At 41.2% G+C, this 22,696-nt stretch overlaps 2 protein-coding genes across 2 annotated transcripts; one reads left to right on the top strand and one right to left on the bottom strand.

Annotated features, from left to right (window-relative positions):
- Positions 1–725: 725 nt before the first annotated feature.
- LOC135418184 (tubulin beta-1 chain) lies at positions 726–6,257 on the top strand. The gene is made up of 4 exons (XM_064663211.1): positions 726–856; positions 1,546–1,654; positions 1,924–2,034; positions 2,250–6,257. Exons 1-4 carry the CDS (start codon positions 800–802, stop codon positions 3,308–3,310), a joined length of 1,338 nt encoding a protein of 445 aa, XP_064519281.1. The 5' UTR covers positions 726–799; the 3' UTR covers positions 3,311–6,257.
- BPHL (biphenyl hydrolase like) lies at positions 3,679–22,633 on the bottom strand. The gene is made up of 7 exons (XM_064663330.1): positions 22,431–22,633; positions 19,345–19,448; positions 16,862–17,028; positions 12,506–12,659; positions 10,047–10,178; positions 6,952–7,075; positions 3,679–3,901 (listed from the first exon to the last, which is right to left on the bottom strand). Exons 1-7 carry the CDS (start codon positions 22,532–22,534, stop codon positions 3,814–3,816), a joined length of 873 nt encoding a protein of 290 aa, XP_064519400.1. The 5' UTR covers positions 22,535–22,633; the 3' UTR covers positions 3,679–3,813.
- Between the last annotated feature and the right edge of the window lie 63 nt (positions 22,634–22,696).

Below are 22,696 nucleotides of genomic sequence, written 5' to 3'. Positions count from 1 at the left end.
TTTCACTTATAGAAAAAAAAGATATCCCAGTCCTATGGATGCTAAACTGCTATCACTGCTGGATAACTCCCAGAAAAAAGCATTGTTTAGTATCAGCATAAAATCTTATGCCAGTCCTCTGTGTCGCTGAAATCGGAACCCCACAAATACAGGTTTAGCAGCACTATCTAGAACAGAGTTGTGCTGCTTAAAAGTGGCTGGGGGCTTTAACATCTCCACCCAATCCCTGCTTATTTCAGGTGCCTGAGCTATGGAAAAAAATGATTTTGTGCTTAAAACATACTGAAACATGATTAAGCAGGCCTGAGCTAGAAATACAGGCTTGAGGGTGCTAGTAAAACACAGTTGCACGTGCTTTGCTGCTGAAGCGTGGTAGAGGTCAAAGAAAGCACGGGGACGAGTTCCAACAGGTGTGCAAAAGGAGTCAGGTGTTTTTGTTTTCTTTTTTCTCTTTTTCACCCCAAGACGTGCCATGCCTTGTCCGATTCCGGCCTTTCCCCCGACAGCTGAAGGCGAGCTTCCCCATAGCCTCAAATCAGCGGCGTTCTCCATGTGGAGGGGGTCGCAGGCTGCCGCCTCCCCAGACCCTCACCCGCCGCCGGCTGGACGCGGGGCCCGCACGGGGCGCGGGAGACAATAAGCGGGCCTGGCCCGCCCCGCGCGGTTTCTGCAGCACGTCAGCAGCGGGGCGGGGCGCGGCGCCCGATTTAAGGGGCTGCGAGGGGCGCGGCCACCGCAGCGGCGGGTGCGGGCGGCGAAGGAGGTGGTAGGAGCAGCAGCAGCTCCAAAGACAGGCACCATGCGTGAGATCGTGCATATTCAGGCCGGGCAATGCGGCAACCAGATCGGCGCCAAGGTACGGACCGGTGCGGGGAGCGGGGCGCTTCCCCCGGGTAGCACCCCGCGGGTAGCGCGCAGCTCCGTCCCGAAACGAAAAGCGCCCCGGGGCAACTTGCTCGGGCGTCGCGGTTCCTGCCCCTGTGCCCGCTGTCCCCGGCGGTGTGAGGTGCCGCGGGGCTGGGCGCTGGCTGGGATGTGCCTGCGCCCCGGTCCGGCGCTGCCCTGCCTTCCCGCAGGCAGCCGCGGAAGCCCCCTCGCTGCCTCGCCCCTCTGCAGCCACGGCGCCGGCTCCCGAGGGAGGGAACGGGAGATGTGTCAGTGCCGTGGGTTACCCGCTTCCACCGAGGGAGTGCAAGTGTTGCCATCCTGTAGTGGCCATGGGGTCTTAAGCCAAGGCTAGACAATGGGAGGAGGACAAATTCAGATAGCCAGGGAGGGTCACCCTCTCGATACGAGCTACAAACGAATTAACTTGTATTTCAATGCCTTGCCTTCTTGTCTGCCTTCTGTTAATTCAGCTGCTGTGGCCAGTGAAGCCCTTGAGCACTGACTCACCTTCCTGCCCAGCAGCTGCTCTGCCATGCAAGGGAGTGGTCAGGGCCACGGCATGCACAGACTGCACTGGTGCGTGTGATTGGCACTGGCCAGCTGTTTCCACTGGCACTGGAAATAGCTAATAGCTGTTTTTCAAAAATTTTTTTCCAGTTCTGGGAGGTCATCAGTGATGAGCATGGCATTGATCCCACGGGCAGCTATCACGGGGACAGTGAACTGCAGCTGGAGAGGATCAATGTCTACTACAATGAAGCTGCTGGTAAGTTTGCCTGATTCCTCAGATGCCCTTAAATAAATGAGGCAGGCATGTCAGCTCACTGAGGCTGGAAATATCCCTAAACAAGAGTTGTCATCTGCCAGTGACTCCTCTAAGAGACCTTTGTTCTCAGAAAGGTACTGATAATACAGTAGTCTTGATTGAAACAGTGTGTCTCTCCAGAGAAATGTGGGGAGGTGGATGGGAGAACAGCAGGGGTCCTGTGACACTGGCTACCAACTGTGGGGCTATAATGCTGGTTCCTCTCACAGGTAACAAGTATGTCCCACGTGCCATCCTCGTGGACCTGGAGCCTGGCACCATGGACTCTGTGCGCTCTGGCCCCTTTGGACAGATCTTCCGTCCTGACAACTTTGTCTTTGGTGAGTGAGTGTGAGGCGGAAGAGTCCCAGAGTGGGAACTCAACACACAGAAAGGACTTGGAGCAAGCATGCAAATGACCCTGGGGGACCTGAAACCCAGTGGCAGAGTGGGGATGGAAATGAAGGGTGGAGCCCATGGGGAAGGGGAAAGCGGTGTCATCTCTGTTTGTCCCTGGGGCGCTAATGTGGCACCTTGCTTGTGGTGTGCCCTCCAGGTCAGAGCGGGGCTGGCAACAACTGGGCCAAGGGGCACTACACGGAAGGCGCCGAGCTGGTGGACTCTGTGCTGGATGTGGTGAGGAAGGAGTCGGAGAGCTGTGACTGCCTCCAGGGCTTCCAGTTGACCCACTCGTTGGGCGGAGGCACAGGCTCTGGGATGGGCACCCTCCTCATCAGCAAGATCCGGGAGGAGTACCCCGACCGCATCATGAACACCTTCAGCGTGATGCCCTCGCCCAAGGTGTCGGACACGGTGGTGGAGCCCTACAATGCCACCCTCTCCGTGCACCAGCTGGTGGAGAACACGGACGAGACCTACTGCATCGACAACGAGGCACTGTATGACATTTGCTTCCGCACCCTGAAGCTGACCACTCCCACGTACGGGGACCTCAACCACCTGGTGTCGGCCACCATGAGCGGCGTGACCACCTGCCTTCGCTTCCCCGGCCAGCTGAACGCCGACCTGCGCAAGCTGGCGGTCAACATGGTGCCTTTCCCCCGGCTGCACTTCTTCATGCCGGGCTTCGCCCCTCTCACCAGCCGCGGCAGCCAGCAGTACCGCGCCCTGACGGTGCCTGAGCTGACGCAGCAGATGTTCGACTCCAAGAATATGATGGCCGCCTGCGACCCCCGCCACGGGCGCTACCTGACGGTGGCCGCCATCTTCCGGGGCCGCATGTCCATGAAGGAGGTGGACGAGCAGATGCTCAACGTGCAGAACAAGAACAGCAGCTACTTTGTGGAGTGGATCCCCAACAACGTGAAGACGGCCGTCTGCGACATCCCCCCGCGCGGCCTCAAGATGTCCGCCACCTTCATCGGCAACAGCACGGCCATCCAGGAGCTCTTCAAGAGGATCTCGGAGCAGTTCACAGCCATGTTCCGGCGCAAGGCTTTCTTGCACTGGTACACCGGCGAGGGCATGGATGAGATGGAGTTCACGGAGGCAGAGAGCAACATGAACGACCTGGTCTCTGAATACCAGCAATACCAGGATGCCACTGCTGATGAGCAGGGGGAGTTTGAAGAGGAAGGGGAGGAGGATGAGGCTTAAGCCCCCTGGTATCAAAAGAACTTCTGTAAAGCAGGCATGCATACTGAATGACTTCTGATGGTGGTGGTGAAGCATGTTTTCTAGAAACTGTGTACTAATTATCTTTTCAGCACTTGTAACTTTGGCAGATTTCTCAGTGTAACAGTTCTGAATCCTAATTATCACAATGTTTTTTGTTCTTTAATGTTAGGAGCACATAAAGGCATGTATTCTCGATCACGTTTTCTGTCTTTCTTAACGCCTCTATTGGACGAAGAACAGCTGCTCAGCCTGTGTGGCAACAAGTAAGTTTAAAGACATGTCAGAAATCTTGCAGCACAGTGGTGTGCTCTGATCCACTGAGGCTTACATATTCTCAAAACATATGCTTCTCTTGCAAATGTGTTTAATGTTTTTTCTTACAGGACTCAGACCTACCTATAAATTGAATGAAAATGGAAAGCCACCCTAAACTGTTAAACAAGTCAAAGGACTACCATCCGTAACTTGTTTTATAGTTCAAGTCAGCGTAGGAAGTCTTCCACTTGTCTGTTGAAGTCCTCTGCAAAACGCAGGTGTAAATTATGCTTTCCTTCTGGCATCAAAAGCAACCTTAAAAGAGGAAAAAATCAAACATAGATTATACATTTTATTCCATGAGTATAGGTGATTAAAATACTTGTTGCCTTTTTCTTGCTCTTGATTACCCAATAAGGAACTGAAGTAACATTTAAGTACTGTTCCTAGGTATGTGGTTCAGAATGTGAACCACAGCAACAGCTGAAGCAACAAGCACACCAACTGCCCCACTTTGAGAAGGATAAAATAAGCTTGAAACAAATTTTGCCCAGTTTCTAGAAGCCTTTTCTGTGATCTACAAAGAAGATAAGATTCCAAAACTTATGTGAACAGCTTGCATCTTTGAAAGGTATGTGAAGTACCTGAGCACTTTGTCTCTCACAGAACAGTAGTTGTGCTGGGCAGTGAACACATTGAAGAGATCACTACAAAAATGTAGAGTTCTTGTCACAGCTCAAACTTGGTTAGTGTTTGTACTTTGTCTAATCTTTCTGCAAAAAGACAATCCCAACCTAACGCCATTCATTCATTAAAGTAAAAAGGGAAGTCAGAAGTTCTTCGGTTATAACTTCTAAAAGTTTAGAAGTGGTAGCTCCTAAGAGGGTTAGATCTTTGTAATATGGATATGTGTGACATGCCTAAAATGCTACTTACTATTGCTTTCTGCCTGAGACAAACTTTATACATCAGGTATGTCCACTTCTTTTTATGTGGGTGGGAAATTCTTTAAATTGTTTTTGTTCTACCATATACTAAGTGGTTTCAACAGAGCTAAAGCCATTTTCACTGGTACGTCATTGTCTTCATGTCCTACTACAGCAAGGGGGATTAATCTTTTAGTGGTGACAAGTGCTGTTTTGCTTTAGGAAAAGAGCCAATAGGATGTGAACGTACCCAGCTTTTCTACCAAACTTTATCTGAATTTCATTAAGTCTCTTTCTTCAAAGACTAAGCAGCACAGATGCACAAACCTATAGCACTGTGTATGCTATTTTCTACTGCTGTTAATGTTTCCTACTACTGTAACACTACCTAACTCCAGCCATACCATGCAAAGGCAGAGTGATGGCACACTCTTCTACCATAAGACAAACAAGAAATGTTTCTGCATTACAGATCAGAAAAAGCTTTTCTACCTTACTACTAGATAAAAGTCAAGGCAAGAAAAGCTGATGATAGAAACTTGTGTTACTGAGAATGTGCTAAATTTATGGTTTTCCTTCTGCTTCCCAATGGAACATGTCATTTCCAGTGCAACCAGGGAAGAAGGGGACCATGTACCCAAGTATTCATTTCTGAGAACATCACTAATCTGGTTTGTTTTCTGACAAATATGCATACAGGGGAGAACATCAGCACAAAGGCATGCAAAGAATCAGTTTTACATTTTACTGGATGGCAATTTCTAACAGTGTTTCCTTTTGGGCTTGTTTTCCAAGAAGAAGCTATCAGATCCTTGTCTAGTTTTTGTCATGACTTGGCTTAGTCAGTATCTGGAGCATTTTGGAGCTCAGTGAAATCAAAAAGGATGATATGTGTTCTGAGTAGGCCATGTAGGAGTAACTAACTGGCAGACATGGAAAAAAACACTTGCATGTGATTATTAGGAAGGTCTCTTGTTCTCATCTTCCCTGTGGCATAATGCATTCCTATGATCAGCAGGGCTGACTTTGAGATAATTATATCACTCATTTTTGCATAGACATGACACCAATAAAACAGTTTCCTATATTTTGCATTCATAAAAATGTGCTTGGTGCTTTTTTTCCCCCCTGCTACTTCTGTACTCTACCACTAATCGTCACAGTCTCTTATTAAGTAGTAATAGAACTCTTGCATTTGTGTGTAAATTTATGAAGAAAATTGAGCTGGTAGAATCCTAGTTTTTAATAGGAAGCATTTCTGGAATTTTCAAATTGTGTTGATTTTGGCTGGGATAGAGTTAATTTTCTTCACACTAGCTGTTATGGGGATATGTTTTAGATTTGTGCTGAAAACAGTGTTGATAATATAGAGATGTTTCTGTTATTGCTGAACAGTGCTTACACAGTGTCAAGGCCTTTCCTGCTTCTCATACTCCTCACCATCAAGGAGGCTGAGGATGCACAAGGAGTTGGGAGGGGACACAGCTGAGACAGCTGACCCCAACTGACCAAAGGAATATTCCATACGCCATTCTCAGCATATAGAGCTGGGAGAAGAAGGAAGGGGGATGTTTGGAGTTGATGATGTTTTGTCTTCCCAAGTAACTGTTATGTGTGATGGAGCCCAGCTTTCCTGGAGATAGCTGAACACTTGTCTTCCTACAGGAAGCAGTGAGTTAAGTCCTTGTTTTGCTTTGTTTGCATGTGCAGCTTTTGCTTTACCTATTAAACTGTCTTTATCTCAACACATGAGTTTTTTCCCTTTTACTCATCTGATTCTCTTCCTGATCCCACTGGTGAGGGGTTGATTGGTACCTAGTTGCTGCCTGGGATAAAACCACAGCACACATGAAGCACATCGTGCCCTCAGATTTTTCTTGTTGATAAAGTAATATCTTGGAGAACAGTTGCACTTTTTTTTTTTCTTATTCTGTTTTTCTTAAGAACACTGAAAATTCATGGGGCAGTTGGAAACCTAAAATCTTGGAGGTTGTGGTTCACATCAGCAAGGCAGACCAAACAGAAGCGTCCTGTGCTTTTCTCTCTAATAACTGGGAATCTAAGTTCCCTGTTCTACTGAATGGGACAGAAATGAGGTCTCTTACAGCGAAAAGAATGCAATGGTCACAACAACTGAAGCAGAAATTTGCTTGTTTTGATAAATATTGGAGAGTGCTGGTTCTGTGTGACTAGTCGAAAGAGGAAAAGGAACTTGGTTTCTCTCAGAGGGCTTTAGGAAGGAGCTTATTAAATTACTGTACTTTTTATATTGCAAGAAAGGTTCAGCTACACTGTTTGCATTGTAACTTGCTAGGGATGTTTAGAATAGCTCTGTGGCAGAGACAACTTGTCCAAATACTTTTTCTTTAAAAACACTGCGGGTTTGAACTGCTTCATCTCTTCAACAATGGTTTATAAAAACTCCATCATATAACTTACCGAGAGCCTTTGATGTGCTTATGAATGTATTCTGCATGAGCCTGTGGGACCAAAGGGTCTTTCTCACCATGAATTATAAATGTGGGGCATTTAATATCTGGCAGCAACTGTTGGCAGATATTACCTAGGGAGAAAATAAATGAAGGTCACACTTTATTTTAAAATTGTATGAAAGACTGAAACTGCTTTTGTAGAGGCGTCTGAACTCCACTGAGTTCTAGCTATTGCCTCTCCTTGTTGATACTGTGCAATTAATCTACAGAACTAGGTAAGTAGGACTATAGTTAACATTTCTTTCTCCAAAATGTTACTTCACTGCAATTTGCTTCATTAATGGATACTAGCACAAAAGGATAGAGAGAACGAAGTATCTCTGTTCTACATCTCCCCCAGGCTCTCTTTGACTCTTCAAAGGCAATACGTGCATCTCCTTCCCGGCTTTGTTCTTTTCAGCCTTAGAGTCTTACAACCCTCATGTTAATGCTACATTTTGTTACATCGGTTGTCAGGTTACAAGATTTGCTACTTCTATGAACAAGTTAACTTGGGTGGTACTCAGTCCTGTTGCACCTCCCAGATCCTTTGTTGTCTGCGATGATGTAGTGGGTTGACCCCGGCTGGGTGCCAGGCACCCACCAAAGCCACTCTCGCTTCCCCTGACAAGTGGACAGGGCAGAGAAAATATGATGAAAGGTTCATGAGTTGAGATAAGGACTGGGAGGGATGACTCACTGAATATCGTCACAGGCAAAATAGACTGAACTTTGAGATATTAATGGAATTTACTACTAATGAAATCAGAACAGGATAATGAGAAGTAAAACAAATCTTAGAAATTCCTTCCCAGCTCCACCTCCTCCCCACAGAGCGCAGTGAGACAGAGAATGGGGATTAGGGTCAGTTGTTTCTGCCACTGCTCCAGGAGAACAGTCCTCCTGCTCCAGCGTGGAGTCCCTCCCATGGGAGACAGGCCTCCATGAACTTCTCCAGCATGAGACCATCCGACGGGCCACAGTTTTCCATGAACTGCACCAATGTGGTTAACCTTTCCACAGGGTACAATCCTTTAGGTACAGCCAGCTCCATTGTGGGTCCCCAACAGGGTGACAAATCCTACCAGGAGACCTCCTCTAAGGTGGGCTCTCTCTCTATAGGTCTGCAGGTCCCTGCTCCAGCATGGGCTTTCCATGTGTTCACAACCTCCTTTCAGGCATCTACTTGCTCTGGCATGGGTCTCCTTCATGGGCTGCAGGTGAATCTCTGCACTCCCGTTGACTTTCATGGACTGCAGGGGCACAACCTGCCTCACTATAGTCTTCACCATGGACTGCGGAGGAATCACTGCTCTGAAGCCCGGAGCACTTCCTTTTCCACTAACCTTGCTGCTGCATAGTTGCTCCTATCACATAATCTCACTCTGCTCTTCTCTGGCTGCAAGAATTTTTTTTCCCCTTCTTAAATATCTTATCACAGAGGCATTACCACCATTTCTGACTGACTCAGCCTTGGCTCGTAGCATGTCCATCTGGCATCGGCTCTGCCGGACACAGGGGAAGCTTTAAGCAGCTTTTCACAGAAGCCACTCCTGTAGCCACCACCCTGCTACCAAAACCTGGACATGTAAACCCAATACAAAAGCATAACCATTTAATACCAATTGTACTAAAACTATTCAAAGGTTATTTTCCCTGCCCATTCAGAACCTCAAGAATAATTTTATGCTTACTAGTTGTTAATCTCATTAGAAGCAATTTTAATGCTTTTGCTTAAAGACCCTTCTGAGTATTTCCCCCTTTCTTTTTTCCTCATCCCTTAGTAACTCAGTATCCAAACTCATTGCCTAACTTCTCACAAGGGAATCTCTAGGCAAAACATCCTCAATGAGTTTCATGTTCCATTTCTCTTCGAGCTAACTTTGTCCTGTGTGTAGTTGTCACCTTGCAGCTACCAACAGCTGTAAGGTTAATGCTCATACACACACACACTTTCCTTAGCTCTACAGTCAGAGGCTGTTTCACAGAGTTTTTTCCAGTTGCTTCCTTATTTATAGAGTCTTAGTTTGCAGTTCTACTGGTTAAATATTTTCATTTAGAACATTTAACCCACAGTGCTCCAACACCTGAAGAAATGTTGACTGTTTTTCAGAATAAGTAAATTTATCTAAGGTCATAGTTGGCAGTTATTTCCTAGTAAAGGAAATAACAGCAGCAAGAATCTTGGATTTTGCAACTTTATGCAACTTACTCAGTTTCATTAAGTGTTGGCTCCTTCTAAAAGTTCATTTCTTATGACATTTCACACTAAAAGCTGTCCCATTTAGGGCAAATAGTCTACATCTTAAAAAAGAGCCTGAGTTGAGTTTTTGACCAGCGTAAGCTTTGCTGTCTTCCTTTTCTTTCTGATGGGTTTTATTAACCCCTTTTCTTATATCTGCTGTATCTGCACCTTTGTTTCAGTGTCTTAACTTTAATTTCAAAATAGCCTTGGCTGAAAACCCCTATGTAGAGTAACTGCAGAAATCTTCAGAGATAAACAATTATACCATCTAGTTCAACTATTTTTTTTAAATTTTTTAAACACCTAAGATATAGCAATAGTGTTTTTTAAATGTGCTTTTTTAATTCTGAGTTCTCAAAATCTGACATTCCCTCTTTTTTAACTCATATGCTTCTAGGTCTGAAAGAGTTCTTCAGCTCCAGTTTACAAAAACAGGAAAGAACACACTTTTGGGATATCTTAACAGTGTCACCAAGAGATAATCCTTTGACACAGAGACAGAAAAGGAGAAGATTCTGCTTAAGTAGAATCTCTCCTGTTCAGTCTGCACAAAAGTAATGACTTGATAATGCAGTTTTGTGGTGGAACAAGAGGAGAGACTCATCAGCTAACGTTTTCGATAAATGTGTTTTCCTCCTGTACCTTGCTGGTTCTGTGAACCATCTACAAAGTAATTGTTTCATTCCTGAGCGTGAGTCAGACCCAGCTTTTAATGCCATATGCAGAGTCCTTCCTTTACTGGTTACTGTGAGTACTGTTAGATTTTTATCCAGAACTGCTACTATAATTGCTTCAGTTCAATATTGTAAAAGCCTTACCATCTGAATTTTGAGCAAAGCGAGATATTCCATCTACCCAAGCCTCACAGGTTTTTGCAAAGTAGTTATGTCCATACATCTCTTCCAGTGGTTTCCTGACCTTTTCACTCCATTTTGAAACATCTCGGATGCCTACATAAAATAATATTGAAATATGTTAAGTCCTTTCCAGCAACAAGATACAACCCATTACTGACAACACCTAATATGAGGAAGGTTTCAAACCAGACTGCGAATATGTCTTTCAAACTTGAAACTGTAATGAATGGTTTTAAATAATTCATAGTATCAAAACGGTATAAAAGAGATAGTTGTGCAATCTCTGCTGGGGTCTTCTGAGTTGTAAAGGACCATCTTGTTATTATGGCCACAAGGAACAACTGAAAAAAATTATAATCAAAGGACTCATTCCTAAAACTTCCAATGGTCCTTTTTGGAGGGCTTTCAGAAGAGAAGCTCAAGGAGGTACCTTGTGTATAAAAATGGGAATGTTTTATCAGCATGCCAGAGCTGGCAATTCTTTTTTATATCCTTTAGCCTTTTGCACTGGCTCATGGATGGAAGTTCTTCTATGGCTCCTACCAGTTCTTAGAGGAAGGAAGCTCTTATTAAGGCATTCCAGCAGGCTGACATCATGGTACTTTTTCCATAGTCTTACAGAAAAACAAGTGATTCTACTTAGTAGAGTTCTGTGACTCATGGCAGGCTGGCTAAAGCTGTACAAATAATCTGACATTCTAATAATTTATTTATCAGATTTACCTTTTTTTTTCCCTCTAAAATTTTTAGTACTGCTCACAAACTAAGTCCAAATGGGTGACTTTCACTAAACTGTATTTCAGGTGTACAGCTTTGTACCAATAAAGCCTGAAACAAAGTTGGCATGGCAGACAGTCTGAAATTACTGAATCATCAAACACCATCTATGCCACTAGCAAAGCTTTTAATTGGTTTCAAATGGGAATTTGGGAAAGAAAGGAGTGAGGTGTTAATTAACAAACAGAACCTGTCTGGCCAAATGACAAAGGTAGCAGTGACTGAAAGTGTTTTATAACAGCATCTGATTGGAAATGAGCTTGCTCACCCCAGGCTAGGTGTTACTGAACAGGTGTTTCCATATAGAATCTACTGTTTTCTCCTTGTGGCTGGCCTCAATTTAAAAAGAGAAGGGAGAAGCCAATGTTGAAAGGACATAGATACCAAATAAACACCTTTCTCTCCTACGAAACCCTCCACTGCAGCTGAGATACACTGATGAGTCAGTTGTAGAAGACTTGTGCTGCTATTCTCTGAGCTCCATCACCCAGAGATCTTGAAAGCACCAGTCCACAAAGGGGCCAAAGGTCAGCGTTGCAGTGGATGCTCCATGTAAAGTAGGACTTAACTTATTTGTTTATTTATTTATTTATACGTTTTAGCCTACCGGTTGATACTAACTGATATGCATTTCATATTTATATAATAAAAACTTCATAAATATAAAAACATGTAAAGAAATAAAGCAGCACTTTCACGGAGCTAAAAAGCATTTTGCTTTCTGAACTAAAAAATATACTACTACCACTAAAAGTGTTTTAATATAGGTGAGGTAAATACACATGTGCAATACATACACTTGTATATTAGCTGAAGCTAGTCAGATTTCACAGCTGGTTTAAATCAAACTCCAGTCACTATAATGAAATTATACTGGGCTACATTTGTTGAGAGCCTACATGGCTAACTCTTAATTTCTATGTTCAAAAGGAAATACGTTCCCTTTCTGAATTCACTACCAGTTTTTTTGCTATTTTCCTTTATAGTAAGAAGTGATCAGATTCTATTTCATGTGAGTGGAATAAGGATCATAAATCCCATGTTTCTTTACTTTGCAAAGACTTTGTAATGACAATAATTAACTTTAAAGGAATTCAAATTATAAAGGCATCTTGGGACACTTACTTGAATGATTCATTTGCTTCTCGAACTTAATAGGTAAGTTATGAACTTGTTTTCTTACTGTCTATATATTATTATATAGGCCCTAGAGGCAAAAGCTGTTATGTGCTAGCCCAGTGATTATCTGTGGATCTTGTTTAAAGGTTGTGCAAGATGTGAGAAAAGAAATCAAACCTGTGGCCAATAGTATTATTTGGAATTTATTTTTAGGAATTTGTTATAGCAACAAAAATTTGACTTTCTGAAAAATACTATTATAACCTACACTTTTCAGCCGTGTAAGTTGCTGAGGATTTGTTAAAAAATCTCTTATATTATCCCTAAAGTAACTGTTAGAGAGTTTCTCACTATAACTTTAATCTATCCCTATACTTAGCAATGTAGCGAATTTTGTGTCCTATCTCTTTAGGTTTGTGGTGTCCTCAACTCTGTCTCCACTTAGCTATTACGTGATTAAGATTCTTGGGTCAAGAAGAAATTAAAATAATTCGTTTAGGATACAATATTCAGTTTGTACATACCATTATAAATTCTCACATCCTCTTGAGTAACGCTGGCATTTGCTCCCCAGACAACCAACTTGTGGATAAGATTTGGATACTTTGCAGCTGCAATGAGTGCTGTGATTCCACCATCACTCCACCCCAGCAAAGAGAACTTCTTAAATTTTAGTGCCTTGATTTATACAAGAAAGTTATATGCTAATCATCAGCTGGTTTTACAAGCAAACATCAAATATTTCTTGAAAATTAACTGCACAGTTTTAGATACAACACTACATAGTTGAACTATAGTTAGCTTTCATATTTAGAAAGCATAATTTTCCTGCTATACAAAAAAATACTAGAGAGAAGATCTATTTAGAAGAACTATTTAGAAAACAATACATTACACCCACCATTTAAATTTTCTATAAACTCTTTTATGAAACAGGCAGTAGTCCTAATTAGAATCTTGCTGCATTTAAAAAAGGACTAAAAAAAAAAAAAAAAGAAATGTTTATTTGCAATGGAGAATAAAGACTTTTCAGAGAGCCTGATGGTATGAAGAATCTGTGGATTCTCTTGGTATGAAGTCGGCAAAGACTATCACAGTGTGGATGGTAGGTAATCCAAGATCAAGCTAACTTAAGAAAAAGTGTAAGACTTAAAAAATGGAACCCAGTGATCTAATTTACTGATCTTAGCTGAGCTAAAAAAAAAAAATCTGCTCTGTAACAACGAAAAAATGCTTTAAGTATTTCCTAAAGGATTGTATCAAGTTTTAGTGGCTAAGTCACATTTTCTGAAGCTTTTAAGTGTATATTTTAAATGTTACTTCATGGTGAATTGCAATTCAAAACATTAATAATGAAATTCCTCCTCCTCAAAAAGGAAGGCTCAGGGCAAAAAATACAACAACTAAGACCTTAATTTATTCTGACCAGTGCCAGGACTTGAGGAAATGGCATGAAGCTGAGTTGGGGGAGGTTTAGCTTGGATATCAGGAAAAATTTTTCACCCAGAGGGTGATTGGGCCCTGGAACAGGCTCCCCAGGGAATGGCCACAGCACCAAGCCTGACAGAGTTCAAGAAGCATTTGGACAGTGCTCTCAGGCACATGGTGTGATTCTTGGGAATTTGTGCAGGGCCAGGAATTGAAGTCAATGATCCTGATGGGTCCTTTCCAACTCAGCATATACTATGATTCTGTGATAATGCTTTCCACTAGAATTTGAAACTCTTGTTTCTTCATAAATCAGAACATGTGGTAGAGGGTACTGGAGCAAGAGGGGAGAAGATTTTGCGTGTGTTATGTTCAGCGGGCAAAGAGTGGGGAAGGCAAAGGCACTCAGGAGTAAATGCATCTGAAGGTTGTACAGGGACAATGCTCAATGGTTAAGTGATATTTGCAGTTTTTCATATAGAAACTTCAGTTTGTGAACTCATTCACAAGCAAATATAAAAGTTTCAAAGTGGTTTTTGGTTTTGTTTTGCAGCCTTTTAGATGTGATTAAGGAAGATAGTGTACTTTGGTAGGAAAAGGAGCAAGTTAGCTGAATGAGTTTCTCTGGTGCTTGGTGTTCTTGGAAGCCCCAGTACACTGTTGGGATAGAAGAAAGCAAAAATGCAGGCAATGAGAGAAACAACTACAGACCGAGAAAAAGAAGCTTCTAGTCTGCTTATAAACTTGATGCTCAAGTGAGGCATAACTATCAGTGAGCTCGATATTTAGCAAACTTCTATCCCTATAAGGCTTTTCTGGTTTGGGCTTCTTCCTTGCTATACTGCTCACTGTAGTGTTGAGCAATTTCAGATTTCACTCTGCTGAGCTATAATTACTAAACAGAAAAGAAATAAGATAGGGGAAAGAAAGGGACATGTAAAGTAAGAGCTGACAGCAAGAAAAGAGAGAATCTTGAATTTTAGTAGCTGACCAGTTGGGCCTGGTCTGCTGAAAAAGTAGTTATCTGTGACCAACTTCCATTATTGTGTTGCTGAAGGATTACTGACGTCTTGGCAGATTTTGGGAGCTGGCAGCAGTGCTTGTAAAAGTTAAGTTTTTGATGTTGTTCCTACTGTTACCTTACTGCCAATAGCAAATTACAGAGCTCAAGGCTGGCTGATGGGTGGAATAACTGATTAAAATTTTTGTTCTTTATGCCAGGTTATTTGAGATCTATTTGCCTCAAGTATTTCTCTTGTTTATTGGCCATCATCTTGATACATTCCTTGGGTTATCTCAGGATGCTTTTCCAGCAGGAGGAATTTAATTTATCCTTTGCAGCCTTCCAAAAAACAATGTGATGTAACAGATGTGTTGGATAAGGTGTGCATGTTTGTTTGCTTTAATTTTGAACTACTTTACAGAACAGGTCTCTACCTAATATTGGCAATAACTTGAAAGTTGGTTGTACAGCGCAATTCTGTGGGGGATTTTGTGCTGCCTTTACTCTCTAAGTGAACAAAATTTCTTTTGGTCACCTTCTCTGTCTAGACCTATGCGAAATGCAATCAAATGACCAATATGCTGTGAGAGAAGAAACATACAACAGTGAGTTGCAATACAAAGCACTCTGCACTTTATGTTTTAACTGGGTCACAGGGAGTGTATCACAAGCCAAAATTACAACTGATCTACAAAAACTTGGAGAAGCCCAAGCTCATCCCTTCACTAGGACAGCAGCTCTGAAGAGTAAGAATTTCTTAAATATCAATACTAATTATTTCCCTAATAATTGTTTTAATGCTATTGACTTTGCTAGCATTAGATATTGGGGTGGAGTGTGGGGAAGTGGACTTATTTGCATTGTACTCCTTTTATTTCAAGCAAGCTCCTTCAGAGAACACATACAGAGATACAGAATAGTGTCATCTGCATTAAGGTACTAAATACTCAGCAGAATTTCAGCTTTTATTATTTCACAGGAAGCTTGCAGCACTCACATCTCCAGCAGAGATACCAGAATTGGAAGGAGACTAGAACAAAGGTTCTGAAGGCTCACCTATATGGATGTGTTTTCTGGCTGAGTGTAGGCTGGAGGATGCATGTAAACCATTATATTCTGCATATCACAGTTGGAATGGTTCCTTGGGATTTGTGCTATACTTTATAATATGCTAAAATAGAAGCAAGCAACCCACGCTTGGGGAGATTTTAATAATTTGTTATTATACACTTATATTAAGAAACATCTTCAAAAAACCAGGATGCTATGTCTCATTTGTTTTGGCAGCTCTAGAGATTGGTAGGCTGCTGTCCTGTTTGACTGGAAGCTACATGGTTACGTGCCCTTTGGGGAAAGCTCTGTTTTCTATTTTGCATTTATTAGTATTTGAACAGGGTCAAGAAAGGGGATTAGAACCATTTAGACTGAAAGTCTGTCACCTATTCATGGCAGCATCTTTATTTTCTTTGCTAGTGTAGCAGAAGAAATTGAAGATTTACAGTGCAGAGAGATTGCTTTATGGTTAGAGGGTAAATATGTGTCTTAATCTCGATCCTCCTGTCAGACTTATTTTGTTTCACTACGCAGAATATACCAGGAAGGCTGCATTTCCATTTCCAGATGGGTTTCAGAAAGGTTATTTTTTATTACAGAAATACAGTTGGATTGACTGTCTGAATCTTGTCTCATATTTTTGGAATTTGAATGCCCTGCCAACTTCCTTAACATGACCAAAGAGACTGTATAGCTTAATATAACAAAGCCAAAATATTAGTTAAAACTAAACCAGAAAATTGTGTTGGTACTTATAGGATGGAATAAAAGAAGAACACAGAAACACAGATTTGAATAAAAAAAATCTGCAAGAAGGAAAAATAATAACAGCCTTAAGCCATATTCTTTACAATCACAAAAGTTGTATTAGTTATTAAGATTTGGTATGGTCATAGGAACCCTTTGATTTCCCACAAAAATGATTTCAGTAATATGCTGTAAAATGCAAAGCATCAGGTAAATTTTTAGAATCAAATGTTTCTTAAAATGGGCTGCTCAAGGCAAAATGCCAAGATACTATTAGATAGAAATTTTTCTAAGAGTGTTTCAGTACTGTAATCTCTTCAATTAAACCACTGCACAGACTTTGGTTTTAACATATACTTTACCTAAACTTACATGGTTCTTGGCTGCAAACCTCTTAGGGCAGGTCTTGGAATAAATGCATATTGCTTTATAATTAATTCCCACTGCTGAACCACCATGTATCTTGCAGAATAGATGGAAGAAGAAAATATTTTCCATACTAGTGTGTACTTGCTCACTCTAAAGTCTTCATTTGTACCATCTTTTGCATAACTTGTTGTCTGCTGGAAACAACCTTCCTCCTTCCCAAAGTTTAAGAAAGACAGCTTTAAAAAAAAAAAAATAAAATAAAATCTCAGAATAGATTTACCTGCATAAGATCCACAGCATCTTTTGCATCCCTTTCAAAGAAATCTGGAGGAAAGTCTCGAGATGGAGGAATGGACTTTCCATATCCCCGAGGATCCCAAGCAACAATTGTGAAGAGTTGCTTATTCATAAACTTAAGCTGGGGTCCAAAATCAGTTTGACCACTTCCTGAAACAGAATTTTTCAGTTTTATTAACCATCATAATACATACATAGTATATATACTCTAAATGAAAACCTGCGGAAACTTGTAACTTTATTCTAAAAAAAAGATTATCCAGCAATTGAAGTACTCTTTATCTCTAAGTGTAACTATCTATTGCAACTCTCAGACAGGAAGTACCCCAATTAAAATCTTTAGAACCATCTGCAATATGTTCAGAGCAAACCATTTTTGGTAGGTATGTAAGCTTATCACAAACTGTGCTCTACACAGATGATTTAATAAAGAATCTCAGACTTACCTGACTAGGGATTTATCTCTAACAGATTTAAAGCACTAACATGGTCATTGCTGTTTACCTGGGAAGCACAGGTGAAACTGAAAGGGGAGAAATATGCTGACTCTAGCTACAAATTTGTAGTTGAAAAGTACTGTCAGACAGTTGTTGCTATTTGATAAAGCACTTCTATGAGGATATTGGTACTTAAAGCTGACCTTCAAATACTTTGTTGCCTGAGGAGATAGTGGTGACACAGAAGCATAAAACTGTAACTTATGATTTGCCTAATATGTATAGTTCCAAGACAAGCCAAATACAGCCATTTCTTTTCCAATGCAGAACCGTTTCTTTTATTAATGATTCAGACCTTCAAAGGATTTAAAGATTAAGTACTCCAGTCTATTGTATTAAGCTATCTGTGAACATTAGCATGAAGGTAAGACTGCAATTTATGTCTTATTTGCATAATGGTCATGTGGTAACATTACCAAATGCTATTTCATTAAAACTTGTTCAGATTTAATATGCTGAAATGAGGGAAACCAAATATAAAATTGGCTATGCATTGTTATATTAGAGTCAGAAGCAAAATATCAGGTTGTTTGAAAAATGCCAACAACAAACTGGCTCTTACAGAGGCTTTGTATCACCTCTACACTATCATGTGCATGCTTGTTATACTATATTTTCATCACTTAAAAATTACACAAGACTGAGAGCATATCTGAGTGCTGTGTTTTCATGGTTTTCTTAGTATTTTTCTACCTAGATAGAGATAATTCTATTTTGATTTAAGGTAGTTTACAAATAGTCTAGAGACTAATTAATTCTGTTCACCTGAAAATACTTATCTTGTTGCCACATCAAACTTGTTAGTCTAACAATGAAATAATATTGAAAACTTAGTGTCTGTAAAAGGGAAGAAGGATATGACAGTCAGAATGTGAAGTTCATTCCGATATGTTGCCCGAAAATACTAAACCATAAACTTAACCATGGTAAAGATCCTATTTTTACTAATGTTAACTGCACAATAACAATGTATACCTAATAGTAATAATATTACTCACAACTGAAGAAATACAGTATGTCTATTTAAAGAGTTAGCATTGGTAACACTATTACTAGTTTAACAAGCTGTTTAGAATGAATAGGTTAAAACATATGACTTTTTGAAGTATGCCTAGCATTAACTTTTTTCCACTGTCCCCTTGAGAATTCTTTGAAAGAAAGAACCACTTCATGGAGACTAGAAAACATTGCTGCCAAGAACAAATGTTTCCTGCTCTTCAGTTCTTGACATTCTATCATCTTGATCCAGCAATTCAGTTAAGCATTAGCCCAACTCTGAGCACAATAACAGTCCTACTGACAGCCTGCTATAAACTGTTAGTGATTGGTCCTTTAGAACTGCAAGAACCCAGAAAACATAGGCTGTGTTAATTTTAAAAGGCTGCTTTCAAAAACAGATGGACAGATAGCACTCATCTAGCAAACCTGTTGTCCACCTCAAAAAGCCACTGAGAATCTTAATGATGTTGCCCTGAAAAGTCAAAACCTGAAAATACTCCTTTAAGCAATAAGCAAGTTTTAACTGTGACTTTTTCATTATAAACTACAAATGCTGCATCATGTCTATTAATTCAACTGGAATGCATCTAGCTTCTAAAAAGGAATGCATGATTCAGTCTGTGTAACAAATATAACTGACCTGATTTTCACCACCCTTCTGCTATTTTCCACCTTGTGTAGCTATTTGCCACCTGTCTGAGACACTGCCTTTGCACAGTTAAATCCAGAAGGTGAGTGACCATTACACAAGTCAAGACCTTGTATAAAAGACACCTGGTGTGATAAAAGAAATCTTTAAAAACTGTTAACTGATGGCAATAACTCTGCATTTTCCTATCTGTTGTATGTGTAGCAATTATTTTTTTAAATTATGATGCTCCATAATCAGGAGTTGTATATATAGTAACAGTTTTGTGCATTCTAGCTTGAGAGGTGGTTGCTCTACAAAGATAAGATAAAATCTCCAGACCTAGCATTCCGGGAAGCAGAAGAACTGCATGACTTCCTTCTCCCGTCTGCTGATAATGTAGGTGGACTCCATTCACTTGGATTTTGGCAGATGTTATTGAAGTACTAGGGGTGGGGGAAGGGGAGAGAAATAGAAAAACATTCAGACAGTTGATTTTCATTACTACATGGTCACGTCAGAAATACAGAATAATTTTCCTAGATATTAATGACAACACTTGCCTTTCATGGCTGCACAGAAGGTTAAATAAAAAGCTTTACAGGAGCAGAGAAGTATTCAGTTGTGACCACTATGTAGTATTCATACTTAGGTTTCACAAATGTACTTAAATGACTAAGTTAAAGAGTAGTCTTGATGGTGTAACAAGGAGAATAAAAAAGTAGCTTTACGTGGCTACAGGAACATATTGAAATAAATACATTACAGAGGAGAAACCTCATTCTGTCACAGCATATCTTTCGAAATGGCTGGTGTTCACCTTGTTATTACTAAACTGAGCCTCTCTGTCTGCCAAAGAAACCACAATCTATTGTTACGGTTTCCCATGAACCACAGGGTCTACAATGGAAACCACTTTGCACTGAGATGAGAGCAGAGAAAAAGAATGTGATAATAATATTTCTGTCAGTGTAATCTCAGCAGGAGATAATGTTTAACTGGAAAATACCACATAAATCCACACACTAAAAAATTATCACAGAAAATGACTGCATAGGGCACCTCTCAGACCCAACCCTTAAACCCCTACATTAACCTTCAGTACAGAGGAAGACATATGTGTAAATGCAAATAGGTGACCTGAGATACCATATCTAGATACAAACACCTAGTGAGAAAGCAGAAGTAGCATAGATTGAAAGTATCTTCCTAACAGTATAAATCATTGCATCTGTTCTCCCAAGCAAACTTGTGCCCTAATGGTTGCAAGAAATCTTTTCAACAACCTAACACATTTTATTTAAAGGTAGTAATATGATAAAAATCTTGCCATAAGTTACCTAACGATTAGCCCTCATTCCCTGCACTTCTCAAATTACTTAGATTAAATATTCTTGCCTTATGAATTCATCAGTGTGAATTTCACATGCATACAGACATGCTGATTTCCATTCTTAGATGTAACAATAATATCTATTCCATGATAGGCACTGTACAATTTATTAAAAATTCAATTTTAACATATAAAGTCTGAACTACTTAGAGTATGTAAGCATAGTTCCATCCATATAGGGTTTAAAATGGTGGATTACAGGTAAAAAATCCCACTAATTTAACCCCTTTTCATAAGGAAAATTAACAATAGCTTGCAAACTCAGGTTCACAATACACAAGTGGTAGTTAAACCACAGAACCAGTTCAACACAAAGATATTTGGATTTTACATAAAATCTTAGGTCTACATAACCTATCATGCCTCATGCCTGAATATAAGCAGTGACTGTGCAGAATAGAATCAGGACCTTCCACCTGTGCAGACCCAATTTGAGAACTGGAGTACAAATGCAGATCTGTGGCAAGAGTACAGCTCAAAGAAATTCATTGTGTCATTATAACTTCAGTGAGTTTTGCTGAACTGTTATGCTAATGTGATCCAAGTGATTAGTTTGACTGTAATGTTAAACTTCCTTTAAGTGTATATTTCATACCCGATGTGGCTTATATACTTCCCAACCTGAATTCTGAATGTAGTATTCAGATGGCTGCCTTATTCTCCTTTTTTAATAACTTTCACTTTTTCTCCTTATAAAAGAATGTTTTAATTCTTGATATACCATCTTTTGGTTTGTCAGTATTTTCAACAGGCATTTTATCATAGTTCTCACCACAGCAAATGAGCATCTTGCTCTTATTAAACTTTATAGAAATATGTGATTTTTTGTTCTGATTTATAGTTGCCAAACCTCTTTCAGTTCCTAACAAAACAGTAATAATCACCATCTTGTTACCTTTTAAAAAAAAGGTTAGCAACATGTAGTATCAACAGACAGTTATATGTTCCGGTTTCCTGATTCACATGCTTACTTTTTTTTTTTACAAAGTTCTACATTTTTTACGATTAATTATTAACATCAGGGGCTTGAGAATTTTGCTGAGTTTGTGATGCTTTTCTATTCTTGGATTGTGCCTCAGTGTGAAGTCCAATGAAATCCAGGAGTTTCACATAGAGAGTATTTTCAATACTTTTCAGACTAAGAACAAATAAGTTGTTTTTTTAAATGCATTGAGAAACTGTGTTGGAACTGGCTACATCTAAGGCAGATTTGGTCTCCTCAACACCATGTTTCTGTGAGCCTGATATCACTTCAGTGTGCTTGTCAGTGTGGTGACTTCAGTTGTTAAGTTTTCATAAGGACTGTATTTTTCCATTGGTTGGCATAACTGGAAACCATGGTAAAACAAAACCTACCCCACTATTTGGTATCTGAATTAGTAATGTTAGGTTTATAGCTCTAGAGAAGCATTGGATACATACTGCCTATGTTTACCAAGACAGCACAGATGTCCAGTAGGCAGATCTTGTACTTCACCTCATACTGCTGTAGGAGTGCAGCTTAATTTGGGAACTACCTCTGTTGCAGCTGTGCTACAATACAACCTAGTCTTTATCTGTGCAGGGGGAAAACATTATTGTAGCATGTCAGTTTTCCTTGGTAGGATTTGCAGAAAAACCAGTATTTTATATATATGTATTAGACATATGTATTGTCTTTGCAACCTCGGCGCCCTGCAGGGAGCCTCTTGTCAGCAGCAGGTGGGCAGAGGAGCAGTGGGTCAGCAGCACGTCCTGCCTTGCGGGGACCGGCAGAAGGGAGGGTGACAGGCACTGCCTGAGGAGAAGGAGCTGCGGAGCCTTCCTTGTACAGCTCCTTGCAGCACAGGGAAAGCAGGAGCAGGATCCTCAGGATACCACTTTGTCACCCCCAACCCGACCTAGCGTACACCCCCTCTGCCAACAGACCTTGTTCATCCCGCACCGCCGACCCCCCCCCCCTCCCGCCCCCGTCTGTCAAATATCCCCTTCCCCGAGGCGCGGGAAGGGAGGAGGGAGCTGGGGAAGTGGGGAAGGAGGTGGCTGTGGTTTTTACCCGTAGCAGGCGGCCGGTCCCCGGGGCATGAGCGGCGCTGCCCGGGCCGGCGGCTGCCGCTGCAGCAGCACCCAGAGGGCCCGGCCCGCGCTCCGACAACACATTTCGCCCAGCGTGGCCAGCCTGGAGGGCAGGGGAGGAGACGGGAAGAGCCGTCCCACCTCCCTTCCCAAGTCCTCCCCTCCCCGGGGCGGGATGCGGTGCCACCCCAACCTGTCACCTACGCTTGTGCAGCCAGAGGCGGTGGCCGCTGCCCGCGCTCTGAT

Source organism: Pseudopipra pipra, chromosome 1, assembly GCF_036250125.1.
Source record: "Pseudopipra pipra isolate bDixPip1 chromosome 1, bDixPip1.hap1, whole genome shotgun sequence".
NCBI classification, from domain to species: Eukaryota; Metazoa; Chordata; class Aves; order Passeriformes; family Pipridae; genus Pseudopipra; species Pseudopipra pipra.
Note: the sequence above shows the minus strand (reverse complement) of the source record. Positions and strands in the feature narration are given on the sequence as shown.

What these genes read in the sequence shown, in the direction of transcription:
- LOC135418184 (XM_064663211.1), top strand. Translation starts at nt 800, where the DNA reads ATGCGTGAGATCGTGCATATTCAGGCCGGGCAATGCGGCAACCAGATC. An exon ending in GCAACCAGATCGGCGCCAAG is followed by an intron (nt 857 to 1,545) that starts GTACGGACCGGT and finishes ATTTTTTTCCAG; the next exon opens with TTCTGGGAGGTCATCAGTGA. An exon ending in TCCTGACAACTTTGTCTTTG is followed by an intron (nt 2,035 to 2,249) that starts GTGAGTGAGTGT and finishes TGTGCCCTCCAG; the next exon opens with GTCAGAGCGGGGCTGGCAAC.
- BPHL (XM_064663330.1), bottom strand. Translation starts at nt 22,534, where the DNA reads ATGTGTTGTCGGAGCGCGGGCCGGGCCCTCTGGGTGCTGCTGCAGCGG. An exon ending in GGACCGGCCGCCTGCTACGG is followed by an intron (nt 19,449 to 22,430) that starts GTAAAAACCACA and finishes CCCCACCCCTAG; the next exon opens with TACTTCAATAACATCTGCCA. An exon ending in ATGCTGTGGATCTTATGCAG is followed by an intron (nt 12,660 to 16,861) that starts GTAAATCTATTC and finishes GTATAAATCAAG; the next exon opens with GCACTAAAATTTAAGAAGTT.